The sequence below is a fragment of the Felis catus genome, chromosome B1 (genome assembly GCF_018350175.1).
Source record: "Felis catus isolate Fca126 chromosome B1, F.catus_Fca126_mat1.0, whole genome shotgun sequence".
Classification (NCBI taxonomy): domain Eukaryota; kingdom Metazoa; phylum Chordata; class Mammalia; order Carnivora; family Felidae; genus Felis; species Felis catus.
Window position 1 is genome coordinate 200244184 of NC_058371.1, and position 27595 is coordinate 200271778.

At 57.7% G+C, this 27595-nt stretch overlaps 1 protein-coding gene across 15 annotated transcripts in view; it reads right to left on the reverse strand.

Annotated features, from left to right (window-relative positions):
• JAKMIP1 (janus kinase and microtubule interacting protein 1) overlaps positions 1–27595 on the reverse strand; it is a 137190-nt gene that overhangs the window by 15242 nt on the left and 94353 nt on the right. For 7 of the 15 annotated variants that reach the window (XM_045056614.1, XM_045056610.1, XM_045056616.1 and 4 more), the window contains 10 exons: positions 19962–20090; positions 18593–18721; positions 17251–17334; positions 14094–14156; positions 12354–12452; positions 9570–9671; positions 8714–8887; positions 8180–8245; positions 2500–2568; positions 1157–1234 (listed from right to left, as the gene is read on the reverse strand). In XM_045056614.1, the coding sequence (XP_044912549.1) occupies positions 1157–1234; positions 2500–2568; positions 8180–8245; positions 8714–8887; positions 9570–9671; positions 12354–12452; positions 14094–14156; positions 17251–17334; positions 18593–18721; positions 19962–20090 (993 nt within the window). Of the gene's footprint in view, positions 1–1156; positions 1235–2499; positions 2569–8107; positions 8246–8713; positions 9012–9569; positions 9672–12037; positions 12453–14093; positions 14157–17250; positions 17335–18592; positions 18722–19961; positions 20091–27595 lie in introns of those variants that run through there. The other 8 variants (XM_045056618.1, XM_045056620.1, XM_045056619.1 and 5 more) reach the window with 6 other exon arrangements.

Consider the following 27595-nt stretch of genomic DNA (forward strand, 5'->3'; position numbering starts at 1 on the left):
CGGAGCTTTCCGGAAGTGCTCGGGGAGGCAGTGCCGCGTGACAGACGGTGCGTGACGCCAGGAAAGGCGTTCACCGAAAGACCAAGGGTGGGCAGAGTCGAGGCAAAACCGGGAAGGGAAGGAGGCAACCCTCCATGGGGCTCACGCTCAGCAGGGCCCTCCACACCGTTATAACGTCGTGTGCCCGCAAGTAAGCCCTGGACGGCAAACGTCAGACCCAGCAAGGCTCAATCCACCGGCCTACTCCCTCTGGGCTCCACGCCGTCCACACTCCCAGGTAGGCCAAGGGCCTCAAGGAGGCAGGCCAGCCCTCACCCCAGCATCTCCTGCCTGCACCAAGCCCGGGCCACCTGCTCTCCGTCTTCCGGACACGCTCATGGAAGCGAGGGTTGGAAAGTCATTTTTCATGTGTTGACTCTGCAGGTCACAGGCACTAACCCATTTTGGAAAATAATTTCAACCACAAACGACCCAGGCAAAGACAGACTCGCGGCTTTGGGAACAATACCGCTTCTTCCTGCAAGATGTGACCCTGAGCTCTCTCGCTCTCTGTGCCGTGGGGACACCCTGGCGGTGCCCCTCCTGTCTCCCGGTCTCACTCGGTGCCAGGAGTGTCCTCAGAGCCCTATGACATATGATCCTGGGCATGATCCCATTTGAAGCTACTCACCGGGAAGCCCGGAACAGATTGTGTGACCCACACACAATATTGCGCAGGACCTCACGGCAGGTCCCTTTGGCTCTAACGATCACCTGCCTCTGCTCAGTGCTCTGCCTCTGTGTTCCTTGGTGACTGACCCTCGTTCCTGTTTCCGGGAAAACTTGCTTGGTGGGAGGGTGATGCACAAATAAGTATTTAAGTACAACCAAACACAGAAGAGAGACGCTTTCTTCTCACGCGTCTCAAACGACTACTGTCATTGGATGCGCGTGTCTAAAGAAACCATCAGGCTAACTTTTTGAAAATCATGCTCGATTGGGAGAAAAAAACCAATTTCTCGGTATGGTCCTTCCGGTCAGGACAGAGACAGGGCATTTTGATGGCGTCCACGCGGCCCTTGTAAGGCCCCTAAACGCAGTGCCAGCCCCGAAGGGAAACACAGCCCCTGAGGGTGAGTTCAACGAGCCAAAGCATCCAACCCGCGTCTGGTCCTACCAGGTAAGCCTGGTCCAGGGCCTCCTTCCTGTAGTCCAGCTCTTCCTCCAGGTAGCCCTTCTGCCTGCTGAACAGGTCCTGAAAAGGGGAGCCCCCCCCCCCCAAGATCAAGATCAGCGTGAGAACTCATCACAGGGAGCATCTTCAGAGCTCACCTGATCACCTCTGCTAGAGAGCGGCAGTGCCACCAAGCCGGGGACCCGCCAGGTGCTCAGGTGAGGAGGGAGGCGATGGTCTGCCCCAGGACCCGTGATCCCACCCCCTCCCAGCTTCCCTTCCACGACCGCAAGGATGTGACACCCCTCCCACCCGGTGGCCAAGCAGAAATCCTTCTCAGTTCCTCTTGTCACGTCCCGGTGGCCCCTGAAGACCGTCTCAACTGTTCCCAGATGAGGCTCTTCCCCCCCACACCAATAGTATCACCTCCCCACCTCCTGACCGTTCTGCTTGCTGTGCGTGCCCTCCCCCCCACCTCCCGCACCAACTGGCTCACTCTTTTAGCCCCTGCACGCACCATGCGTCCTGAAGGCAAATCCCCAGGACTGACTTGAGGCTTTCAAGGTGACGACTGGTCTACTGCAGTCCCTTGACTTTACAGATGAGGAAACAGGACCAGAGAGGACCAGTGCCTTGCCCTGGATGCCCCAGTGCTCTGGTGGCAGAGGAGGGACCAGTTTCCAAGCCAGGACTCTCTCACACCACTTGGGGTTGCAGGCTGGAAGCTCATCCTTCTACCTCCCGTTCTCACCTCTCATTTCTACTTGCAAAACTTGAATTGGTCTTTGAAGGCTCTTGGGAGCCACTTCTTCTGGGAAGCCACCTGTGGCAGCCCCAGGCTGGGGCACTTGGAACCCCCACTTGGCAATAAGGACGCCAGGGTCCAGTGCCGCGTTCCCAAACTCTCATGGCCATTAAGGGGGCCAGCAAAGTTGGGAGGCCCAGCTGTGTGTCCCCGAGGCCACTGGGCCCAGTACCCCGGCATCACCACATGCCCATCCCGGTGTTCTCAGGCTACACTGTGGCTGTCGGCTCAGGAGCACACGTCCCCCAGGCTTGGGAGCTCGGTCCTCGAGGCAGGAACCCCGCATATTCATTACCAGACCTCTAATCCTGGCATGGCGCCTGGGATAAAGAGCCTCCAAAAATACTTATGAAGTGAATGACCGAGCGAGTGGACGAGTAAGTCAATGGATGACAATTACCCAGAACGGCCACTGGGGCAAAAGCAAAATTTAGAAACGCGTGCAAATAAATGCATGCGAAAAGACACGAGAAGCCGTCCTGGAGGGAAATTGCCTGAACCCTTTCCACCCGCCTGCCTCCCAGAGGGCTAAGTCTTTTACCTTCTCCTTCTCCAGATCCAGCATCTTCTGGGTCAGGGCCGCCTCAGTCCCCTCTATTTGCTTCAGCCACTGGAAAACAGCAGGGACAGAGGGACACACGTGAGAACCAGTGCTGGCCGGGGGCCTTTCACCCCAGCCGCGTGTGTAGGGGGCCTCCTCCTCCACTCGGCTCCTGACCTCCTCGTCCCATCCTGGGGCAGTGGGGGGGCCTCGAAACAGAATTTCTTAGTCTGTTCAGATGTTCAGCTTTGACAGATGTTTGCTCAGGGATCAAGTGGATCATGGGTATCCGTGCGTGTGTGTGTGTGTGTGTGTGTGCCCCTGCACTTGGGTGTTTGTGTACGTGTGTGTGTGTGTCCAGGAGGGAGTCAGTGTGCATTCAGTGGGAGCCTGACTCGGTGCCCAGCGGGCCTGCTGAGTGTCACCGAGGTCTAAGGTGCGATGGGGGCTTCACTCTGAGGACCTCATCCAGCCCACGGCATAGGCAGCCTGGGAAGACGTGGCTGCCTAGTTAGGTCGCTCGTGCAAGGTCCCACAGGTGGGCCATGGGGACTTCTAACCCAGCCCGCAAGTCTGCACCCCTGCGGCAGCAGCCCCGAGCGGCGAGGTGCACCGTGGGGTGAGGGGTGTGCTGAGCACCAGGGCGTGGGTGGGCGGAGGCGGGCGGGCGGGCACCTGCCGAGGGCAGGTGCCAGGGGCAGGGGGCAGTCTGCCTCTTCTTGGGTCTGGGCTGGGAGGTGGGCAGCTGTTTCTCTGGATGGAGGTACATAGGTATGTCTTTAGGAGGAGCCCACCTAAGAGATGGGCTGCGGGGCGGACCCGGGGGGGTGGGCTGGGGGTGTCCGTGTGTGACAGTGTGCACGAACGTGTGCATTCGGCGGGACAGACAGCCTCCTTGCCTCCAGCCTGGGGACCACGCCCCTTTCCGGGTGTCCCAGCCTCCCTCGGCTGCCGTGTGGTCCTCCTGGCTTTTTCCTCCTCCCTGGTGGCTGAAGCTTCTCGTCCCCTTGGGGCCCTGCCCTTGGCTTTCCCCTCTCGCCTCCCTGGGGATTCTACCTGCCCCTGTGCCCCCTCTGCTCTCCAGCCCAGACCGCCCCATGGCATCTCCCTCTGCTGCCTCCCTGGCCTCTCCGGTCCCTCTGTGGGGGAAGAGCCCCATTTCACCCAAACCAGGAAGCAGGGAGCAGCCTCGATTCCACCTTTTCCTTCCCTTCCCATGCATTGGGTCCACCTCCTCCTGGTTCAAACACCCACCCGCTGCACAACCACGGCCACCGTCACTCCAGCCTCCTGTCTGGACCCAGAGCCCTCTCTGCTCTCAAGCCCTCACGTCCTCTCAAAAATCTGCTTCCGCTTAAAGCCCTCAGGGACAGCCCATCGCTCCTGGGGGCCACCAAGCCCAGTCTTCCTTCACCTCAGGGCCTCTGCACCTGCTGCTCCCCCCGCCTAGAGCATCACCACCTCCCCCACACCAGCCTCAGCCCCAGGCCTTCACCGAGCTCACACCGACTCAGCCTCAGGCCACATTAGCTGTTGTCTCCTCCAGGAAGCTTGCCCTGCTTCCTGAGTCCATGGGGTCAGGTGCCCTCTGGGATCCCTGCGTCATCCTCTGAACGGCTCTCACGGCACTCACCTGACGGATTGCTGTGGTCTGTTTCCCTCCCACAAAAGCCCGAAGGTGGGGACCACATCAGACACGGTCTGTTCCACTTCCTTACCCTGCACGGGCCCCCGCACGAAGCATGTGCCCAACAAACATTTTGCCGAACCAGAGCAGACGTGAGAGTGTGGGGGTCTGGGAGGGGGTGTGCTGGCTCCGCGGAGGAAACAAGACTAGATACAGCTGTGATCACACAGGGTCCCTTCAATGTCTTGGACACCCAGAGCCAGCAGCAGAAGCAGGCGCCCAGAATGGAGCATTTCATTAGATGTTAGGAGGCTGTGCAATGTCTCAGAAATAGATCGGCATATTTTGGGCGGGAAATGACACACTTCATTTTGAATACCCTAATGCAAGCAGTCATACAATGAATAAAGCCTAAATGGAAAAAAAAAATTTAAAAATCCAGTTTTGAATCATGACAGCAAGCTACTCTCAGAATAGGCTTTATAGAATATGGTGTCCAGTCTTTTCTTCCTGTTAAAGAGATGTGACATGCCTATTACGCACAGAAAGAAAAAACAATTTTGACAAGTGCTTTTCAGCAATTGAAAGAGTAACACAAGGGCGGAAAACGCTGGCCATGAGCATCCTGGGCATGTGAGGTCACGAATTTCCCATCAAAGAGTCCCGCCAGATAGCCAGTGGGCCCCTCTTCCTCTCCCAGAGCAAGAGCCTAAATGCAAATAGCACTCCATTACTGGCCAGCAGGGAGGGTGATGGGGACAGGGACACCTGTCCTCCCCTAAGCCCTCAGGGGAGAAGTGAGTCAGCCCACAGGGGAAGAGGACATTCTATAGGAAGCCAGGTCCTTGCCCACAGGTGCCGGCTTCTGAGCCCCAGAGCCTCTAAGCCCCGACGCTCCCTCCAGAGAGGGTCCCAAGACCGTGACCGCAGGCCAGCTATCAGAGAGCTTGACTGTGGCCGCAGGCCTAAGCCGAACCCTCTGATCTGTTGTTACCAGCAAGAACACGAAATTCTCTTAAAAACTTCCATCTTTCTGGTTGGTTTTGAACTGGTTCCCAACTGGTTTTGAACTTGAGGGAGACTCATAAGGAAGAGTTGTGACTCACGATCACCTGTAAACCCTGAGACGTCCTATGTCCAACCTTCTCTGCTTGGCATGTGCTGTGTGCAGAGGACGTGGTGTGTGGACAGGGCTTCCTTGGGGAAGGGTTAGGAGCTAGACAAAGCCCCGGAGCAAGGTCACCCAGGAACACCACGTGGCATCCCCATTAGGGGTGCACTTCACTTCTATGCTACATGCACAGCTTTGTCCCTCTAAATAGAAAAATTGAAGTTGACCTCAGTTTGGTCGGATACTGGCACTGGGTGGTGATTTTTAACAACACACGTTTGGGTGGGTCTCAGATCCCACTGCCAGCCCATGTGCTCCAGGGTGACCAACTTGTGCCTGCTTGTCCAGGACTGTCCGTTTCAGTTCCCGTGTCCCAGGAACCCCTCAGTTCCGGGCAAACCGGGTAGTCTGTCTCCCCGGGGGTCCCCTCTGTCCTGCAGACCCACCTTTCTTTCCTCCTGGGGCCACTCTCAACATTAATATTCCCTCCAGGGGGACATACAGCGACTCCCAACCTACAAAATCTTTAGTCACAGGCCCAGGACGGGGCTGGGGTCTCCTAGACCCAATCTGAGAAAATGGGAAAACACTGGTCTGAGTCCAGCCCCCAAGGACAGTCCCAAATTGGGAGGTGGGCGCCTCTCCCCTGCACAGCTGGCTGGTGAAGATGGGGGTGGGGGGTGACAGCTGCCGCAGACCAGGCGGGTGTAGAAGGGGTGAGTCACTAATCTCGCATAGTTGCTGAGAGGAACAGGGGTCCCACAGATCTGAGGTGAGGGCCCAAGGCTACAGGTCTGGACGCCCACTATTTTCTGGGCCGCGGGGAGGAGTAGGTCAGGGAGGGCCTGGGTGGGAGAAGAAAGTGGCTCGAAAGGGGCTGCTCTCAGTGAGTCTGTGAACTTTCCACCCGGTGTGGCCCTCCAGGAGACCCTGGCCTATTCCCAGCCCCATCCCAAATCAGCCACCCAAGTCACGGACGGTTCCGGCCATTAGTTCCCCGTCCACAACCACTGCCCAAACCCTTCTAGCAAGCAAGCTTTGCCCCAGGTGCTTAGTAACAATGTTTGCTTCTGCTTAGATGCCATGTCCTGGATTCCAAGGCTCACAGGTTCCTAGTGTGGGGGCTCAGAGTGATCCAGAGACCGATCTGCGGAAGGCTGAGCAGTGGGCGGGAGTCAACGCAGGAGGGGCCTCCCAGGGGATGAGGAAGGGATTACTGGGCCTGACATTACGGCATCCTCCAGGGAGGACATGGCACTAATCCAAGTCGGGAGTGTTTACCAGGCACGTTGTGTAACACTCTCCGGAGCACTGTTACAGGAGGCTGGGCTCCGGCCGAGTTTGCATATGTTGGTACGAGGGACATTTACTGACCATGTACCATGTGCCTAATACTGTTCCACCAGCCAGCCAGGCGTGAGTCAGCGCCACCTGCTGTCCACCTGAGGACGCTGTGACTTGGGAAGTAACTTACCACCTGTGTGGCCTCAGGCAAAGCTTTGCCCAAGTTTGTTACCAACACTCAGTGCCTTTCACGTGAGTGGGGAGGAAGGACAGGAGCCCAGTGAAGCAGACTATCTGTATTTTCCATGCCCTTCCAAAAATTCTGGAAAGAAGTTTGATTAAGGTCACTAAGACCTCATCGTTATTAAAATAGTATTTCAAAGTTTAACTCCTGTGCTTCGAAAGGAAAAGCTCTCTGGATGGGGGCGACGTGAAAGTCGTGCGTGCCTAAATTATCCTACACCAGGGGCGCCTGGGTGGCTCAGTCGGCTAAGCGTCCGACTTCGGCTCAGGTCATGATCTCGCGGTCCGTGAGTTCGAGCCCCGCGTCGGGCTCTGTGCTGACAGCTCAGAGCCTGGAGCCTGTTTCAGATTCTGTGTCTCCCTCTCTCTCTGGCCTTCCCCCGTTCATGCTCTGTCTCTCTCTGTCTCAAAAATAAATAAACGTTAAAAAAAAACCTTTTTTTAAATAAATTATCCTACACCAATGTAAAAGGTAAGCAAACCAAGAACGTATTTTTAGCAAACACAGCAAAAAGTTAATTATCTCAACACGTAAGGCCCACAGAGAAGTCAGTACAAAACACCATACTTAACGACAGATATGTAGGTTGTGAATGTATGAATGAATGAATGAATGAATGACAAACCCAATGCATATCATCAAAAGAAATGTAATTACAGTTCACAAGGAAGAAGAAAACAGACGATACACAATAAAAAGCCAGGATCACTAGCACTCAAATACATGAAAACGGAAACGGTCACATCATGTAAGTTCAGCCAAGCCTATCAAGCCGGCAGGGGTCTCTAACGGCGGGGCACCAAGTTGAACGTGGACCCGGCAATGCGGTAACACGCGGGTGGACGCTTTGACAATATTAAAGCTCTGAGAAACCTCCCTACCGGTGGCCCCGTGATTCCACAACTAGAATCTGTCCTGTGGGAGGGTCTTAAGAGGTGGATGGAAATCGACGCACAACGCTATTCACCACCGCATCATGATAAATAGGAAAAAGAAAAAAAAAAAAGGAAACCCCCTCGCTAACTAGCAGCTGAGGAATAAGGAACTTCTTTGAACCCTACGGTGGAATGATGCGGGTGGAAGTGTGGCAGGCAGGGCTAAAGACGGGAAGTCAAGCCGGATCTCAACGAGGCTTAAAAAACGGTCGTGGGCAAAACACCGGAAAGAAATCCACCCCGGGGTCGCAGGTGCTTTCCTTCCTCCGTGGGGGCTTCCGCCGGCTTGTGCGCTAAGCTGTCTAGGGCGAGCGCGTGTGGCTTTGGACGGGCAAGGGGCGGGCATGCGCGTGCACATGCAGACGCGGACGCGGGAAGTCATGCCCCAGAGCCAAGCGAGACGCCGAGGTGCCGTTTCTCGTGTGGCGCCGGGGGAGCTGCAACGCGGTGCACGGACAGAGGGTGCCGCGGGGCTCTACCTTTTCGCACAGGGCAAGCACTGTTCCAGCTTGGATTATTGCAACCTGTTCTTCGTTTCTCAAATTCTAAAACACAAAAATGGGGAAGGGCGTTTTACGCTGGACCCCGCGTCCCCGTGCAGACAGCGCTGACCGGCTTCCATGCCCCTCCGAGAGGCGACCCCGGGGCTCGGCCCCCGCACTCTAAAGGGGCCCATGTTTAAAGGCAGCCGTGTCCTATCTGGGGCCAGGCCTTTGACAGATAGGGCCTGTTTCCAGCCAGTCTCTTAAGGGGGCAGGGATGCCACGTTCTGATCTCAGAAACCTCGAGGGATCCCACCGGTCCACCGTCCCTCCGGGAGCGCCCTCGTGCGCCCGCATCGCCGGCAAGTGCGAAGGAAGCGCTGCGTCCAAAAGTCTGCCCGTGACAGCGCGACCCGCTCGTGACCGCGTGCCCCGCCCGTGAACGCGTGACCCGCCTGCGACAGCGCGGCCCGCCCGTGACAGCGTGACCCGCCCACCCCCCACGAGGGCACGGCCACACAGAAGCCTTACACTGCGCGTGTCAGATCTCTTACGTTGGGAAGAACCCGAACCGAACAGAAAGGAAAGGCACACAGGACACACCCAGGTGGAGACGAGAGCGCGAGCGCAGAAGCCGGCCGGCATAGTTACCCCGTTATCGCCAAGGATATCTAGCTTCTTCATAAGTTCAGAAACATTCACATCCTGGAAAAGATTGCCAACGTTCATTTTGTGGGAGCCGCCAAGCCCGTGCAGACCGGTCTCTACCGCCGGGGCCTCGTCCGTCCCTCTCGGTGCGCGCGGCGGGGCCAAGGGCTCCCGGCAGCTCCTTCGGGGGTCGAGGGAGAGAAGGCAGTGATCGCTGCTTGTAGGCTGAGCTTTGCAGGAACGGCTGGTGGAATCGCCAGGGTCAGGAGGACCCCGGCCGGCAGCCGCAGCCACGTCCCCCGCCCCCTCTCACTCACTGCGCGGCCGCCGCGCTCGGCGCTGCTCTGATGTCACGCCCACGTCACGTCACGTCACGTCACGTCTCGTCACGTCTCGTCGCGTGGCGGGTGCTGCCGGTCTCACCTCCGACACGGGAGCCAGCGGCTGGGGGAGCTCACAGCCCGGAGCTGGGAGGCGGCCAAGCCGGGGGTGGGCCCTCAAAGCTGGGTGCCACGCTTCTGCTCTTTTAACACGGGTACACAGAGGGTGACATTCGGTGACCCTCTGAGACACAAACTCCGACTTTCCAAATACGGTGTTGGGGGGCGGGGGGCGGGCTACCTTGTTAAAATCGGCTCTGTGTGTGACACAAGGGCACAATCCCCCTTTGCGGCTGCGCCTGGCATCCGAGGGGGCCCCTGGCGGTGGGTTGAGCGGAGGCACCCCCCAAGCACGCTACCTTAACTCCTTCCTGGTGACAGAACAGCTGGAGAGCGCTTCTGTTGTTCTCGGGGAAGGTGCTGATTTGGAGGTTAAATGCTGGCGACCTCCGCTCTCTCTCCTGGGGAAAAGATTTGGTTTAAAAACAGAACTTTATTGGCTTGTTTACCACTTGCCACTTTCCCACGTTACGCAGCAAAGACCAACGGGTTCCAGTTGGCCAAGGCGTTACTAAAAAGGCGCACATTCAGACTACCATCTCCTGGTCCGCGAAGGAGCACGCCGCGAGGTCCCGCCTCTGCAGGGCGGCGGGTCTCAGCCGAAACGCGTCTACTTCTTACCCACTCCGCTAGGAAGAAACGGTTAACCAAGGCATGTGTTCACCTGCTGCGCGACGGGAGCCCGGGAAGCCACAGCTCATTAAATACTCGGTAAGAACAAGCGTGTGAAATTTCAACGGACAGCACAGCGACCAGCTATGGCGTTCCTCGTGCCCTGCGGCAAATCGCTACCTCGTTGAGCCCTCACACCATCCCACGAGGCAGGCGTTATTGCTTTCGTTTCGTGGACAGGGGGTGAGTCCCGGTCCCAAGCTCCCGAGCGGCAGGGCCGGGACACGAACCCTGGATTCACACCGTTTTCAAGATAATCGGCTGACTTCGTTCACAATTTTTTTTTTTTTTGAGCCGTGCTAACACATCAGCGATCATTCTATCCCTGCCTTAGATTGCTCTTCAAATCTCGATCACTGAGGAAGGAAAATCAAGCGTTTTCCCACAAGAGGTGCTCGTTAATCCTATGTAACGCGACACGTTTTTAAAAAGGACAAGAGAAACCCAATTAATGGCAGGGATATAGTACACAGAGCTGCCTTTAAAACTTGAGCAACGGACAGGCTAGCTTTATGGGAAGGCCAGCAGAGAAGACCTTTCTGAATTATACCTTTAAGTCAAACTGCTTTTATTTGGCCAAAATTAGAGTAAGATGACTAAGCCCGCTTTGGATGATTCCTGCAGAATCTAGGGAGGGCACCCATGGGTCTCTTTAGTCACTCAGCTAAGAAATGTAACCGAATGAGCACCAGCTTGGATGGCAGGACCTACGCAGATGGGGTTGGATAAGGCTAATGGGGAGAGGAAGGTGAGGTGGGTGGCGGGGGACATTCAATTACCTTCCACAAGGTGCAACTTGGCTAACCTTGTTTGAAGCAGTTCAGGGGGAAAACTTCGTTTCCCTTATCAGCCACGAAGACCAAAATTCACAGTGGCTCTCTTCTACGGATGCCTTTCTACCTGCAATGCTTAAGTGGAGTCTCCATAGAAAAAGTGACAACAGAAAGCCCATATTTTATCCGAACGAAAGTCCGAACTGGTCTCTAACGTCTCTGAAGGACAGTGGAGACACTTCAAGAAAGTCCTAGCACGCTGAGCAACGCTCATGGAACTCTCATGAGAAAGACGCGTGACCAAGGGCTGTGAAAGGCTTCCTAGCTGGCCGAAGTGTGAACAGTGACCTCGCGTGGCTTCCGATTCCTAGTGCGTGAACGAAGGCCCGGTTGGTGCTCAAGCAAGAGTTGCGTTGCAGGGGTAACGCTTGGTTTCGAGACCTTCAGGCCACGGTCCACACCAACACAACAAAGGACAAGATGGTAAGGTCTAGCGCAAACAGTTTTGACTGAGGCCAGGATGAGGGAACAAAATCGGGGGGACACCAATGTTGCGAAGGCGCTCGCTTCTCCCGAGGGTTCCGTGCATGCAAAAAGGCTTCAGCCGAGGGAGAGCGGGGCTGCGTCACTGCAGGTGCTTAGAGAAACGAGTGTCACAAACATGGCTGATGTTTAAACTGTGGATGGTGTCTAAATGGCAACAGACAAACAAACAAACACAAAAGGGTCATGACGTTCAGGTGGCAGCAAGGCGATACAGCGACATACCGAAAACAAGGTTTCAGTGGGAAGCAAAAAAACCGTCAGCGGTCTTGCCCTGGATGCAGCTCTGTACTGGGGACCTTACTGAAGGTTTGGAACACGGCCGCTACCTACGAACACCGCTCGGTCTCCCTCCACGCTAACCAGGAATTTTGGAGTCGTGCGGTTCGAGTACAAACAGATACATTTCCAGTCCAATGCAACATTGCCATGACACACGGGCCTGTGTTCACTGATCAGGGAGCTGGGGCAACGGCATCGGTTTTCTCAAACGCCTACGCCGATACCTCCTTTCCCCCTGCTCGCTTACTTACCTGTGTTCACCTCGGCAAACAGAACATGGGCCGAACTAGCAGTGAACACGCTACAGAGGCAGTTGCGGGCCGGGTCGGACCCCGCTCTTTCAAAAGGAGACATTCCCTGCATGCAAGGTCACTTAAAAAAGGTGTGTTATTAATTGCAACAGCGCTTCTGTCCGACTTTGCAGAACGCATACCAGGTGACTATGCATGCGGGAAAGAAGTAGTTATGGAAATGAAACACAAATAAAAAAGGCAAAATATTGCAAAAACAAATTATTTTATTAAGTGCAAAAAACAAGCCGTAGGCAATAAATAGATTAGCTCTGGTACATGTCCAAAGACCTCGGTGAGCATTCTCTCCAGAACATATTAAGGCAGTGAAATTATTCTGAACATACAGATTTAAAAAAAAAAAAGAAAGAAAAGAAAAGAAAGGAAAAGAAAAGAAAAGAGAACTCTACCACGTCCCTTTACACATGCTGGAGGGCATCGGGGAGCTTTACATGAATTTCAGTTTGGGCTCAAAGAGAAGGTCTGCTCCGTTTGAGAGCGCGCAACAGATAGAGTCTCTTACTTCGAGCTCCAGCACTCGGAACTCTAGCAGCTCATTTTGGTCCTTGGCGTCCTGCATTTCGTTCTTCAGCTGACTCTCTTCCATTTCCAGTCTGTAAATCTAGAGGAGACGCACCTCTGGGTTAGCGGGCGGGAGGACCGCCGTCCCCGTGGGGGCCGCGGGAGACGCACCCTACTCAGCGCGGGCGGGGTGCGGGGGTGGGGGGGCGCCTGCACCGTCCCTGCCAACCCCCCCCGGGGGGCCTGGCCTGGAAGAGGGGCTCCTCATAGGCTTGCCGAATAAATGAGCGATGGGGGAAACTGAGGCACGGCGCCACTAAGTCCCTTCCTGAGGTCAAGTGTGAGGGAGGCAGGAACGCGCCATGGGCGCTTCTGATCCCAAAGCCTCAATGTGGTCTTTTCACGGGCGGTCTGGCCCCCCAGGATGAATCCCCCCCCCCCTCCGGACAGACAGCACCAAGCCGCGGCAGGAAGGCACAGGCCGCCACTGTGACCCTGCCAGAGGGCTGAGGAGAAGGCCTAGTGGAAGCAGTTCTCCTGAAGGCACAAGTCCGCCTGGTCCAACACCCGCCAGGAGACACTGGAAAAGCACCCTAATGGCTCCGTGCCTCAGTTTCTGTCGCAGGGGCATAAAGTCCTGCAGCCAGGACTGACTCAGATAGGGCACACCTCCTTACGGAGGGCCTCCCCTCCTCCTGCCCGGAGAACCAGAGGGAGGGTCTCCACTGACGGGGTCCTGCACCCCCAGGGGACTCTTGGAAACAGTGTGTTTTCTCCATGGCTCCCTGAATTCAGTGAGCAGGACACGAAATCCCTCCCAGCGCACAGGCCCGACCTGCAGGGCAGCGACACGCCCTGTCCCCGAGCTCCAAACGCTATGGAGAAACACAGGGCAGTGAGCTCTGTCGGTGGCAGAGCTGGGACTGGGGCTGGGGGCGGAGGGGGGCAAGTCCGGGCTCCACGCTGCAGGTGTTCTCGGATGCTCTAAGGCCGAGGCCTCACCCAGGTCTGGGGCGGCTGGCATGCAAGGTCCAGGAAAAGCAAACCTCTGTGGACAGAGGTTGCCAAGGGGTGGGGGGTGGGGGGTGTGGTGGGAGGAGACAGGGAGTGGCTACAAATGGGCACAAGGGACCCTTGTGGGCCGCGGAAAAGGTCCTAAAGCTGCATTGTGACAGTGGCTGCACAGAGAAAACAAAACAGAACAACACTCTGGATTGCACACAGACGAGAGAAACATAAAGCTGAGGTCTCATCCCAAAGCATTAAACCTACTCCCCTTGCTGTCTCAAGAGGCGTCTGGAAAGTTCCATGACCGCAAGAAGGAAGACAGGCTCAGCTTTGCCAGCACCGAGGCCTCCGGTCCACGAACTGGACTGTGACGGCCTGAGAGCCTGCCGGGCGGCCAGCGCCTTCGGTCCCCCCCGCCACGTGGGAGGGAGGGGACCTGCCAGGGGTTCTAGAGCAATGGGAGAGGCGGCCTGGAAAGCCCTGTGGAGGGAGGGCGGGCGGCCCTCGCTGTGTCTGCAGGGCGCACGCCCTGTCCCAGAGGACAGAACCGGGCCGAGGCCTGGGAAGCCCCAGGAATTGGGCTCGGACTCAACGTGAGGAAGAGGTCTGTGCTCTGAGAGCCGGTCAGGACCCAGACCCACCACGGGGGCAATGGGGCAGAGTCTCAGTCGGGCTGAGCCTCTGAGGTCCCTGATTCTCTGAGGGGGCGGGGAGGGTACTGACGCTCACGTACCTTTTCCAGCAAGTCCTGGTTTGTCCTGATGAGAAGCTGCTTCTCTTCAACCCATTTGGAATCCTAAGAAAAAGCACTAAATATGTTCACGCTCATTGAAGCAAACAGGTGCTCACACAGCAAAGACGGAGTCAGCGAAAAAAAGTCACCTAATATAAGGCTATGAAAAGGTCATGGGGCGCCTGGGGGGCTCAGTAGGCTAAGCGCCCGACTCTCGATTTTGGCTCAAGTCACGATCTCATGGTTTGTGAGTTCAAGCCCCGCGTCGGGCTCTGTGCTGACAGTGCAGAGCCTGCTTGGGATTCTCTCTCCCTCTCTCTCTGCCCCTCCTCACTTGTGCATGTGCTCTCTTTCTCTCTCTCAAAATAAATAAGCATTAAAAAAAAAAAAAAGGAACTATGAAAAGATCAGAGAAGAGACAGCAGCTAGAAAGACGTCATCATCCCTCTAAACCTCTACACCCAGAAAAGCGAGCCGGCGGGATCGCGGGGTGTCCCTTCCCTACCGCTCACGCTCCCTGAAAGCAGAGGGGGCCCACGCTGAGTGTCATTGCCAGGAAACCGGCTGCAGAGCGACCAAATCGGCACTGCCCACCCGCTCAGGCCTGCTCACTGCACCCGGGGTCTCCCCCACACCCGCGGACACGCTCTCGGGTGCATCCTGGTCCCTCTGCCCGTGAGGCCCTAACTACGTGTCTCGGCCTGGGCAGGTTCCTGTCCAGGTAAGTCCCATGAGCACACGGCACTAGGACTGTCTTTCCACCGTGGCGTCCCCAGCCTGTGCTCCATAAACACGGCAGGATGGATAAAGGAACAAACGAAGAACGTTCCTCTTCCCTTCTCTCAGCTCCGGCGGCCTCGGCTTCCCTCCACCTCTCACGTATCACCCTGCACTGTCGCTGGGTCGACACATGGAGGCCCCATGAGGCCGTGAGTCCCTGTGAGGACGGAGCCCGTTCTACTCATCCTTGTATCTGGAGCATACTGTCTGCAACTGTCCCTCCCACCTCCACGGCCCTTTGCAGTATCACTCTGCCAATGACGGATGGCATCGGCTTCTCCAGCCCCGAAGCCAGGCGTGACTGTGGCGACTTCGGCTACCGGGATACTCGCAAATGGGATTCAAGCAGAGGCTTGGAATGCACCTGTGCATTGAGGCCTGCCTTTTCCTCCGGTCCCCAGGCCACCAGGCAAAGACGCCAGGTTGGAGAGAGTAAGAGAGATGGCGATGAGAGACCGTGAGCCGACACGGCGGCCAAAGCCGGCACCAGTGCCCAGATGGGACAGAGAGGCCATTGCAGGCCACCCGGGCCCAGGTGACCCAGAGAGCAGCCTGTAGCATGAGCCCCGGTAAGACCAGCAGAGGAACTCCTTACACGGCTGAGCCCAATCCAAACCGCTGACCCACGGAATTGTGAGCAAATCAATTTTTTTTCTTGTTTTAAACCATTAAGTTTTGGGGTGGTTTGTTACGCAGTGATCGCTAATCGATACGTTATCCCTGCACGCCGAGCACAGAGCCTGGCGTGGGGCAAGCGCTCTGGTGAGCGCTCACTGAACAAATGGACATTTGCTTTGTCCCAGCGTGGCCCTTTCATTTATAAGGTGCTGACAGCAGAAAAAGCCTGCAAACATAGGACCTAGCATCCACGGGTGGGGCGTAACTTCGTCGAAGACGGTGGTCAGGAGCTATGTGAGCTCAGCCTGGAAGAGGGGCCGAGGGCAGTGGCAGGTGGACGGGAGTCTGAAAACAGCCTTCTCTCCCACCTGGACTGTTCCCCAGGCTGCTTCCTCTTACCACTTCTGCTTCCCCAGTATGTGAAGGATTGATATCACCCCCATTTTAAAGATGAGTAAACTGAGGCACAAAGAGACAATGTAGGTCGCGTGGGTTGTGCTACACGCCTGCCAAGTCGGTCCCGGAGTATGGGCTCTTCACCGCTGTCCTGCCTCCGTGGAATGTTCCGGACCACGGTTATGTAAGCAGTGCCCAAGGGCTGGCCGATCAGCGCCGGCCACAATGCTGCCGCCGTGGGCGGCTTCGCGGGTACCCCCAGCCCTGGTTACTGGCCGTCTGCCTGAATTCGAATCTCAGCCACTACCCGAGACCTAGAGCCACTAACTGCTCAGAGTTAGTTCTAAGCCATCTGTTCAGAACCTCATACACCCCCTTCCCTAAACACCCACCGCCAGCCCCCGTGTCCCAGCCCAGGACCTCGGGGAGCCCTTGCCAGACCTCCCCACCCCTTACCCGCACGGCACCCCCACCGTCAGGTGTAGCCACATGACCGTTTTGGTGAAACGTGTCCAGGCAGCAAACTGCCTTCTCCTGCCCTCTGAGGGGGAAGGCGAGCTGCCGACGGGGCCGTTATATCCAGGCTGGTGCCCCAGCGCTGGATCCCTGAGTAACCACATGGAGTGGACGACCCCCCCTGCGGGAGGGACAGGAAGGGTGCTGAGTAGGAAACAAACCTCACCGCGGTAAAGCCGCTGCGAAGTTCTGGTTTATCTCTTACCGCGGAGAGCGCGGCCGACCCGCGCTGACCCCTAGGTGATGTCGCCTTTGGACGTTACCCCCTGAGAGGCTGGACCTCCGCCCAGACCACCCTCCACGGTCTCCCCCAACCCAGGGGACGGGTCTGGGGCTGGGCTTTGCCTCTTTACTGTTCCCTGCTGTCAACCGGGCCTTGTCACGTTCAGAGAAGGTGCATGTGGAGGCGACTCGGCTCCGAGAAACTCAGGGACCTGGAGGGCATGTGACGGGGCCACAGCCGGGAAGCCGGGAGGCGGGGATCCCCTTCACTTTCACAACTGGGTCTTGAGAACCAGTGGCAGCTTTTCGTTCAGAGTCAAGTCAGAACGGGTTGTGGTCACCACCTCGCTTTGTGAAGTGTCTCCCACTTCTGAGCATTTGGCCCACAAAGAAAACGCCACGTTAGGATTTCATTTCGTGGTTTGATTTCTATAAAAACTCTGCAAACAGGCACCTCAGGTAGGATATTCTCGCTGGGCTCTGCTAGGGATTTTTTTCTCTAATGTCTCTGGAGCAAACCCACACAGACCGTGGAGGGGGTCCCCCGCCCCCCAGCACCAAGGCCACGGGGACACCACGAGGGGACAGAAACGCAAAGAGCCGCGCGCTCGCTCGTTCTCCTCACCTGTCCCTTCTCGACGAGCAACTTCTCCAAATCTTCGATTTTCGCCTGACACCTCAGCAGGTCAGCTTGGAGCTGTTCCCGAGTCTGGAGAGAAAAGGGCCAAAAAGTGAGCGGGTCACCGCGAATGGGTGACAAGGGTGGAAAGGACCGCGCCACGATCCGGGCCTTGGAAGCACATCCGTGTGGGGGAGCATGGGCTCGCAGCAGCACGTGGGGTCACTTGCCTGCACGTTATACACGTTTAAGAACCGAAAGACCTTGAGGGGTCATCGGCTCTATTCCCCTGGATTTTACAGACATTGACACGGAAGCCTAGAGAAGGGGTTCATTTCTACAAGGGGGTAAGCGAGCCGGAAGCCAGATGTCAAGGTCCCCACCCTGGCTTTCTGACCACGTTCAGTGGCTGCCTCTACCAACGCTCCCAGACACGACCCTTTATCACCTACGAGAAGGGCTGAAAACCCAAGTGTCTCAAGGACCGGGCGGGTATGTAAGTCAGGGAAGCCGACTGAGTGTGGGGTCGCACGGGGGGTGGGGATCGGGACCAACTGAGGCACACGTTCCCCCCCCCCTCAGGCGAAATCCCCACTCAGCCGCGGCCCAAAGCCGCCACCACGTGAACAGGAAGCCCACTGTTGCCCGGCCGAGCACGTTGTGAGCCGCCGAGAGAGGTAAGGAACTTGAATTTCTACGCGAAATCTCTTGACTTTTAAATGCTGGCAGCCACAGGAGGCAGGCCACACCGAGCCCAGCCCTGTTACCTCCTCCGACCTACAAGGTTACAGGCTGAACTCCACTGCGGCACAAGAAGATTTCCTCTCCCCCACTCCAGCCTCATCTGCCACCCCCTACCTCACGGGGCTGTCGTGGGAACGATACGGGGACTGTGCTGGGTAAAGCACTGTGTCTGGGGGGCCCCTCGCTTTCAGAAGGAGGGGCAGGCAGCCGCCGGCCCATGTGACTCCCGAGGGTGGGGTAAGGGCCAGCGGGTGGAATTTCCTGGAAGGCAGAGCTCAGCCCAGTGCAACGGGGGGCCTGGCCCAGCCCTGGGTGGCCGGCAGGGACCAAAGCGCCTTGAGGGCTGGGAGCACGCCGGGATGTGCACAGGGGTTTCTCAGCCTGGGAGGGAGAGGAGGGTCCTTGCTGAGCCCTGGGGTCTGAATGCATTCCTGCCAACAGACGGCATGCGTGACGTGTGCCGGACCACAGCATCGTTTCTTCTGGCCGCGCCTGTGGTCACACGGTGGCCCACGGGTTTGCCCACGGTGTCCCCCATCAGCTCGCACAACCCCCTCCAAGCGTCAAAGGCGGGGCGCGGGGACCCGGCGTTCTGCGCACTCACCCGGGCCTCTCTCTCAGCATCCAGCGTCCCCCCCACCTGCTCCTGAAGCAGGGCGTAGGCCCGCTGCAGGGCCTGGTACTCCCTGGTCAGCTGGCAGAACCGCAGGTCGGCCTCTTCTCTCGTCGTCGTCTGAACGTGCCGGAGAAGAGAGACACAACAGAGCGCGTGACGTGGTGAGGCTTCGGCCCGGAAGCACACACCCGGCCCTCACAGCCGCTGCCCACAGTTCCTTGGGGGGAGCCGGTCACCGCCGGGATGTAACTGGGGACCCCGGGTGACAGGCTGTGGGAGGAGACGCCGTCCCCGTCGTCATCAGCGCCCTCCCCGGGAGCTCGCGGAAGCCGGGAATCCCTGAGTCACGTGCAAGGGAGGCAGGGGAAGAGCGCCCCTGAGCCAGCCCGGACCCCACGGGTGGACGTTTCTGTGCCCCCTCCCTCCGTGCTTCTCACGTCAGGAATCTCTCCGAAGACAACCCCCCAGGAACGCAAGGGTGCAGCGACTGGCTGGCCAGTTGCACGTCTTTGTGGTTGTGAAAACTGGGAAGCACCCGTTAGGGGACACTCGTGACATTAAAGGCTCCGTGCACGTCCACGTGGAAAGTCCCGCGTGCTCACCAGAGACGGGGACGTGGAACACGGCGTTGGGTGCCGAAAGCTGCCCGTTACAAACTGTTGGTGCCAAAGGAAAATCGAAAAAGGCCCGTGTCTGGTGTGACCGTGCTCTACTCGGGTTTCCCCAGAGAGCCCAGCCGGCGAGGGGCGGGCGGGCGAGGACAGAGCCGCCCTTCACGCCTCTGTGAGTCCGGCTCACTTAGTGCCGCGGTCATGAGCCTGGATGTGCGCGCTGGTCGGGGACCGTGAGGCTGGTGGCTCGGGGTGAGAGGGCTTCCGAGGGTTCTTCCCGCCCTCCACGCTCTCCAGCACTGGGAGCGTTCTCTCCTGTGTGAGGCGTCGCCTTCGTGAGGACAAGGCAACCGTGTCCTGCCCGCCAGGTGGGGTCCCTGTGCGTGCATTTGTCCGCGTGTGTATGTGCCTCTGTGAGCATTGTGAGCCTTGCATACATGTGTGTGCATGTGTGCCCGTGTGTGCAGGGGGGACAGGGACAGACCACCATGCAATTTTAATTGAAAAGGTAACAGCGAGGCCACCACTGGGGTGGTGACATGGGGGGGGGGAGGGACCGCTACATGCTGCCGGTGCCCCCCTTGCCTTCATGGAGGCCGGGCCCAGCAGGGGCCTCCTGCCCTCAAGGCTGCAGGCTGAGACGTCACAGGTCCTCGGGGCGGAAATCTCTACACCGGGAGTGACAGGGGCGGTTGTCAGAGGCCGGAGGCGTGTGCCCACAGCTCCTCAGGTGCGGGGGTGCTTACATCATCCAAGTCTTCCTCGGGCGTGGCTGGGGCCCTGTCCGTCCTGTCCGTGTTGCAGGAGGTTTCTGACAAGGTTTCCGAGTCCACAGACTCCTCATCAAATCCAAAAAATGTCTCCACAACATGCTTCTGGAAAACGCAACGTGCGTGACATCAGGAACGGACTCAGCATTGCCGAGTCCCCTCCTCCCCCCAGCCGCCCAACCTGCCCTGTCACCCCAGGCACGGGGGCGACTACGCACACCGGGGCCCCAAGGGCGTCCCAAGAGGCAGTTGGCGGGGTCTGTGATTGAACGGGCGGAAAGGAGGCGGCCGAAGGTGGTGGAGGGTGGGGACAGCAGAGCACGCTGGCCTGACCCGGCACTCCTTCTGCGGGTCCCTAGGCCCCCCTGAGCGCCCACTTCCTTCTCCATCACACGGACAGGGAGCCCCCGCCTCACCCGAGAGCGCAGAGTGAGGTCACGCATCCGCTGTGCCCGGCACGCCGACCCTCGATGGGCCCGTGTGGGTCCTACTAAGGAGGGGCAGGGGGCCACGTGAGACGTCTCGTTCTACGTGCCAGACCCGGGGAAAGGTGAAGGGGGCAGAGGGCCCGCAGTTGGACCCCGGGCTCCAACCGGCTGGGTGAGTGGGGGCAAATTTTGTTTAACTTTTGAGTATAGAAACCTTGAGGCACTGAAATGATGAGAAGGAACAGTGCAACGGACCCCTCGCGCGCCCATCGCTCAGAGTCGGAGGAAATTTTACCGCTCTGTGCGCCAGCCTCCTGGCTACCCCACCCAGTACTTTGCCCACCCCAAATACCGTGATATATGGGGCTTCGCACACATGCCCGCATTCAATCGGCAAACCCCCGACTGAGCACCTTCTAGGGGCACACACTGGGCGGGGCCTGGGGAACACCACCTGATGAACACCAGCCGTGCTCCCCACCACAAGGAGCTTCGCTCAGTCTCCTTGGGGGGGGGGGGGGGCGGTCTGCAGACATCAACCCACAGTCACCAGATCGACCTCCCTTGTGTTAGGAACAATGTTTTGTTCGTTTGTTTGTTTCTTACAACCGCTGAGTACTTTTCATGGCCATGAAGAAAGAACCATAATTAAATCCACAGCCGAGCCCCAGGCTCCCACTGGTTCACCCAGAACCTGGCTTTTCCCAGAGCCCCCTCCCCATCCCTCACCCCACAGAGGGATCGGGGCACACCCCACGTGCTGAGGACCCGTCCTAACCTGCTTGCTTAAGCGGGCATAAGTCTGCAATCTCGTGCACCCAGATGTAAGAAAAATATGGCCGCTACCACAATTAATAACATAATTAAGGGGTGCCTGGGTGGCTCAGTCAGTTAAGCGTCCGACTTCGGCTCAGCTCACGATCTCACAGTTCGTGGGTTCGAGCCCTGCGTCAGGCTCTGGGCTGACAGCCAGCTTCTGAATCCGTGTCTCCTTTTCTCTCTGCCCCTCCCCCCCCCCCCACGCTCGCTCGTGCACTCTCTGTTTCTCTCAAATATAAATAAACATTAAAAAATGTTTAAGAAAAAATAAAATAGAATAGAAAGAATTCTGAATCAGGAAGGGAGAGGGAGACGGAGTGGACTGTTCTGTCATCTTCCACAGCTAGAGTTTCTCGAGAGGTTTTGCTAGAGGCACCCAGGAGGACAGTGAGGGCAGAGATCTGGGCTTTTTTATTCCCCACTGTGGCCCAGAGTCTGACACACTGGGTCAGCACCGGTTTTTAAATGCGTATTCCTGAACATGTCTTTGTTAACGAACTCAGAGCTAAAGCGACTTGTTTGCCCCTGGTTTCGGGCTCGCGTGCGACAGCCCTTGCCCTCACTCACACAGCCAGCACCGCTGGACCCCCGCCCGGTTACCCACCCCGGGTGAGTTTAGCAGGTAGGACTGTGGGGACCTGTTAGGTTCTGTCGGCTTTCCATGATTCCTTCTCTCCAAGTAGAGGTGGCAGACAATCATATATATACCCCAATCTCCTCTCCAGATGAGAAACCTCACTTGAATGCAGGCATCGAAAACTCTCCAGACGATTTCCAGGGGGCAGCGGCCACGACATCCTGATGGTGACAACGGCACCTTCAGGAGCGACAGGTCTACGGCACTCAGAGGTCCTCTGCACGCACGCAGCTCACCGCTCCGGGCTCCAGGCTCCTCATTTTTCCGGGCAGCCATTCACCCGGCCCTATTTCTTGTAAACACGGCTAATTGCGAGGCCTCTGGGGACAGTTCTGTGTTTGCTGCCGTGTGGACTGGCAGCGAGCAGTGACGCACGCTGACCGGGTCCCCGGGAACCATCCTGCCACAGTGTCTCCAAAGCCTCGGGACACGACACCCACGGTCAGCCTCGCGGACCGTTCTGATGCCTCTGTTCATTATCCGGGCTGACCTGCCTCCTGAAACCTTGCAGGACGGCTAGCTGGGCACTCCGCTACCGAGTCCTGACACGGGGCGTTCACTCCGGATGCTGCAGACGTGCGTTTAAAGTGCTGCTTTTGTCATCAGCCGAACCCCAGACCCGAATGGAGCCCCTCAGTCCAGGGTGGCCCCAGAGACCAAGACCCCAGGGAAGCATGCGGCGGTGAGGGAGGCAGGATGAGGCTCTGTAGGGAGCAGGGCTGGGGAGGCCAGACACTCACATTCTGACCCTCTCACAACAGGAGGCGAATCCGCAGATGCCTCGACCCCCTCTCCCCAACCTTGCGGAGCATACAGGCTGGACGAGTTTGTTTCCTGGAAGGATTAGGTTCTTAAAAGCTCTTGTATTATGCAGGAAGTCTAGAAGTGCTGCATATATTCATGCCTTTGTTAATAAATGCAAGAGAGAAACAGACCTTGGAATGCTTAAGGAGAAAATCTGGGGGCTGGTTTCTTTAAGGACAATGCAACCGGTGCCTTATGCTGCATTTTCAAAATATATGTAAAATAATAGCGCCTGCCTCCGAGGAATGACAGAATCATCTAGAAAACATGGTTTCCTCTTTCTTAAAGAGCCAAGCACTGGGGAAATCGTTGAGTTTTCAGAGCGTCCACCTTGCTCAGACCCCCCGGGCATTTGTTTCCCGGGAACAGATAGTTTGGGAGCATAAACCCCCGTCTCTGCTCAGGGTGGCACATCTTCCCTACGGAAGGAGCTCGCTCGTCCAAGACTCCCATTTTCTCTACCCCCCGGAGTCTTGCCTTGCTGACTCCTCTTTAAAAACTAATCCAGGGGCGCCTGAGTGGCTCAGTCAGTTAAGCGTCCGACTTCAGCTCAGGTCATGATCTCAGGGCTCGTGAGTTCGAGCCCCACGTCGGGCTCTGTGCTGACAGCTCAGAACCTGGAGCCTGCTTCGGGTTCTGTGTCTCCCTCTCTCTCTGCCCCTCCCTGCTCGTGTGCTCTCTTTCTCTTTCTCTCTCTCTCTCTCAGAAATAAATAAACATTAAAAAAAATAAAAATAAAATAGAAACTCATCCAAGTGTTTTAAATGCAGCTTGGGCCCAAGTGAAAAATAAACGTGTCTGGTCCATTTGCACCTTGCACACACAGAGGTGGTCGTTCTCAGCAGATCAAAAGGCACCGGGGGAGGGGGGTGGGGTGTAGTGTCTCCGAAATAAACATCCCTCCGCTGGCTCCGGCGTCTGAGCCCCATCTCCTGTCCCCCTGCATCACTCGGGACCACCAACCGCCAGCTCGGAAAGGGCCTCCCAGCCTCGGCCGTGTCCTCGCTCCGAACCGCGGCCGCCCAGAGCCAGATGCTTACCTTCATGCTTGTAGGTCATCTCCTGACAACCGGAAAAGTACAGACACACCAGGGCACAGAGACAGAGAAAAAAGGAGAAGTACAGCACGAAGAGGATGTACTCCATTGCCGGGCAGGGAGGTGGAGCCCGCGTGGGCCCCGTGTGCGCCCCGTGGGCCAAAAGCAGCCTCCCTGGCGTCTGCTGGTGGACCTCTCTCAAGTCCTAGTGGAAAGCGCTGCTTCTCTCCCAGAACATTCTCCTTCCCTCCACCACGCCGAGCCCACTGTGCCCGAGGCTTCCTGCGCAGAGATCGGGCTTCGTGGGCAAGGCCACCAGCCCAAGGGCAGATCCAGGGGCCAGGCTGGCACGCTAGTCACACGGCTTCTCCCTCCTCGAGCTGCCTTGTCGTCAGCGCCCTCCCACAGGCCCCGGGTGATCACGAGGCCCCCTGGGGACACCACACTAGCAACCACGATGGATGCGGAGACAGCTTCTTCCGGACCAGAGCCAAAAAACGAGGAGGCGCCTCCCGCCTCGTGCGCTTGGGCAATTTGTCTGTCCGTCCCGGCCACCCCACGTGCAGCCTGGACCCACTGAATTCACAGGATTCTCAGTGATCTGTCCCTCAGCATTTGTTTGACCGTTTATACAGACCGATGAAGCCACTAGCCACAGGGGGACTGCAGGGGTGCAGGCCCGGTGCTCCCGCCCACGCGGGGCCCCCACGGAAGCCCGCATTTCTTGGAGAAGCTTCTCTCCGCGAAACATCCAAGGTGAAAACCCACATGTTGAAAAAAATGGGCAGATTACACCATAAAAAAGTAAGACCTCTGTACTTCGAAAGATATTCAAGCGATACTAAAAGGCGAAGGGCAACCACAAAAGCAAAACATAGGCAAACAAGTGCATATATAACTTTCAATTTTAATAATGCTTGATACTCCGCTCCTTTCAAAGTAGCCACGATACGAGCTATGCCCCCCAAGCCTTTCACTCATGTTTCCAAATGAGGAGCTCCCTGGGCCTGGTTCAGGGACAAGCCTGTGACCAAACTGAGCCAAGGAACGCGCGCCCTGGGACTCTTGCTGGAACCACTGAGGAGAGACGCCCTCCTACTACAGAAATTGCTAGGCAGTGTAACACCAGCTTAAAGCCGCCGAAGCCAATTGGGTGACCACATGGGGAGACCCCACCTGAGAAAGAGCCCAGCCCAGAGGAAAGCAGGGTGGAAAGGTGGAGAGACATGTTCCCGGCAATATCGTGTGGGCATCTGGATCCAGCCGTGCCTGAAACCAGTCACCTCCAGACTTAGCAGCGATATAAATCCCTTTCCCTTCTTAAATGACTTTGGGTTTTTGAGACTCCCAATGAAAATAATCTTGGCTAATGGAAGAGGGGACGATAATCCTAGAAATCATGCCGTCTGCAAACTGTTGAGTTCTGGGACAAGCCTGAAGCCAATTTCTCACCAGGCAGCTGTGCACCTGGACCCTCAAGAAGAAACAGGGACTGCCTTTGTCTGGCAGGTGCCTTCCTGGCTCTGGAGAAACCATGAGACGTGTCCTGTCCCGCTGGCTCTCGGACCTACTAAGACCTTCACCTCGGCCAGAGCTCCTCAAGGGTGGGGACACCCCTCTGCGCCCTGTCACCTGACATTTTGCTGTGCCCAGGTTGATGGCAAAAGGGATAGAGGATGGGAGGGGCTGAGAGCCACACTGCCTTGGCCGTCAGCCCTGGGCTCGCGGTGGACGTGAGAAACCTCAGGCCCGGGGCAGTCCAGATGGGACAGAATGCCTCATGACCACCACGTCCGCCTTGTCCCAGCACCTGACCCGGGGAGCCCGACTGAGGACCCCAGGCATAAGCCACGAGTACAGCCCTGCTCCCTGGGTTGCAGGACAGACCGCGTGGCCCCCAACGCCTGCTCTCCGTGTTGCCATCAACCGCATTCGACCACAGCACCCCGGGTCCTCCGAGCACAGGGCCTCAGAAGAAGAAGATGGGGAGACTGCGCCACGCGTCGGGGCAGAAGGAGCAGAGGGCTGAGGAAGCCCAGAGAAAGGGCCCGCCGCTGTGAGGGTGACGGCTTGTCGAAAACGGGGACCGCTCAGCCGAATCTTGAAGGAGTAGGAGGCGGTCAGGAGCAGAGGACGTGAGGGCGCCGGCCCGAGATGGGGTCTGGAGATGAGGCCACACGGCAAACCCAAGGGACCGGAGCCAGGGTGTGCCAAGGGGGATACAGCAGGAGGTGAGCAGGGCCGGGTCCCAAAAGGCCTTGAGAGCTGCCCAAGGGGCCCCCACTTTATCCCCCGGTAAACGGGGAGCCAGCGTAGGGTTCTTAGGAAGAAGGTGGCGAGGCCAGACTTGTGCCTCAACAAGACGGTTCTGGGAGCTGTGGAGGGAGGAACGTGCTGGAAGCCAAGGGGGCAGCCAAGAGAGCAGAGGGGGTCCCAGGACAAGCGGATAAGGGCTCGAAGGAACCTTGGAGCGCTGGGAAAGCAGAGGCCTGGCAGGACGGCTCTGGGATCAGACAGCCTCTGCCTCAAGCCCCTCCCCGCTGGCTCTGGGGTCGCCTCAACACTAGGCAGGGGGCCTGGGGCTGCAGGCCAGCCCCCAGCCAGCTCTTCTCCAGAGGCCTCATTCCCAGTGTTGGGGTTTCCTGTCCCATTTGAATATGCTGCCTGGAACCACCCTGACTTCTTGTCTATTCCAAAGTCTTCAGGTGTGGCCTCGATGTCCCGCGGTCATTGCTCTGCCGGACGACGTGCCCTGGGCAGCCCCATCCTCCTGCTGCTACCCAGCAACGTGCAGGGCTGCCCCAGGTCAACACGTGCGGACGGTGTGCGTGGCTGGGCCGTTCAGCGGCCCGGGTGTGGCCCGGGACGCAGGCTCTGTGCCTGCACAATTGTCCCCATGCTCTACCCACGGGACCCAAATCCAGAGTCCTGTACCAATGGGCCCCACAAACCCAGTGGGCAGCATGGGAACAGCGTCTGGGGCCCCTCATGCTTCTGATGTGAGGCTCTGCCAGGCCGTGGAGGAGGGGACAGGTGACAGGGTAGCTACCCGGCCTGGAGGGAACAAGCCCTCATCCCCTACAGGGAATGGTACACGCAGCAAAAGCCTTCAGCCGCAGGCCAGCCAACAGTGGGGAGCCGGGTCGGCAAGTGGCCTGAAATGACTAACGTTCACTTAGTGCAAGTTACGGAGCCCCCGCGGCGAGGGGGGACTGTGCCGGGGACTGCAGGCAGCCCCGTGAACGAGGCACACGCGGTCCAGCCGCACCTCGCTCAGAGGCAGCTGGCGACAGAGCTGCGGGAAAGGACGGCCCAGGAGCAGAGTCGAGTGGAAACGACAATACGGGGGTAATGGGATTCCTCTGGGTACTTACAAACGGAAAGCGTGGCATGTGACGACAAACGTCCGGGTGCCCTAGCCACAGAAGGGCGTGCACACTGGCTCCTGTTCCAGGGCAGCGGCTGGCGCCCTGTCCTTCCCACCATGAAGGAGCAGGCTTGGCCTTGGGGGCACAAGGTCAACTTTGGATAGGCCCTAAGTATCCGATGAGCAGCGATACAGGAGCCACTGACCACGAGTGACCCACCAGAAGCTCCTCAGGCATCAGCAGTCCCAGGGTCCGTATGGGGACTGGGGGACCGTGTACTGATACTCGGGCCCTCGGAAGGGCGATTCTTCCCATGGTACTTTGGTATTTCTCAGCAAGTTTCCCAGCCTCTTGCAAAGGCTGACTACTGTCTACAGGCACGGGGCGCCGGGGTGGCTCAGTCGGTTAAGCATCCAACTCTTGATTTCAGCTCAGGTCATGATCTCACCGTTGTGAGATCGAGCCCCGCATCGGGCTCTGTGCTGAGCGTGAAGCCTGCCTGGGATTCTCTCTCTCC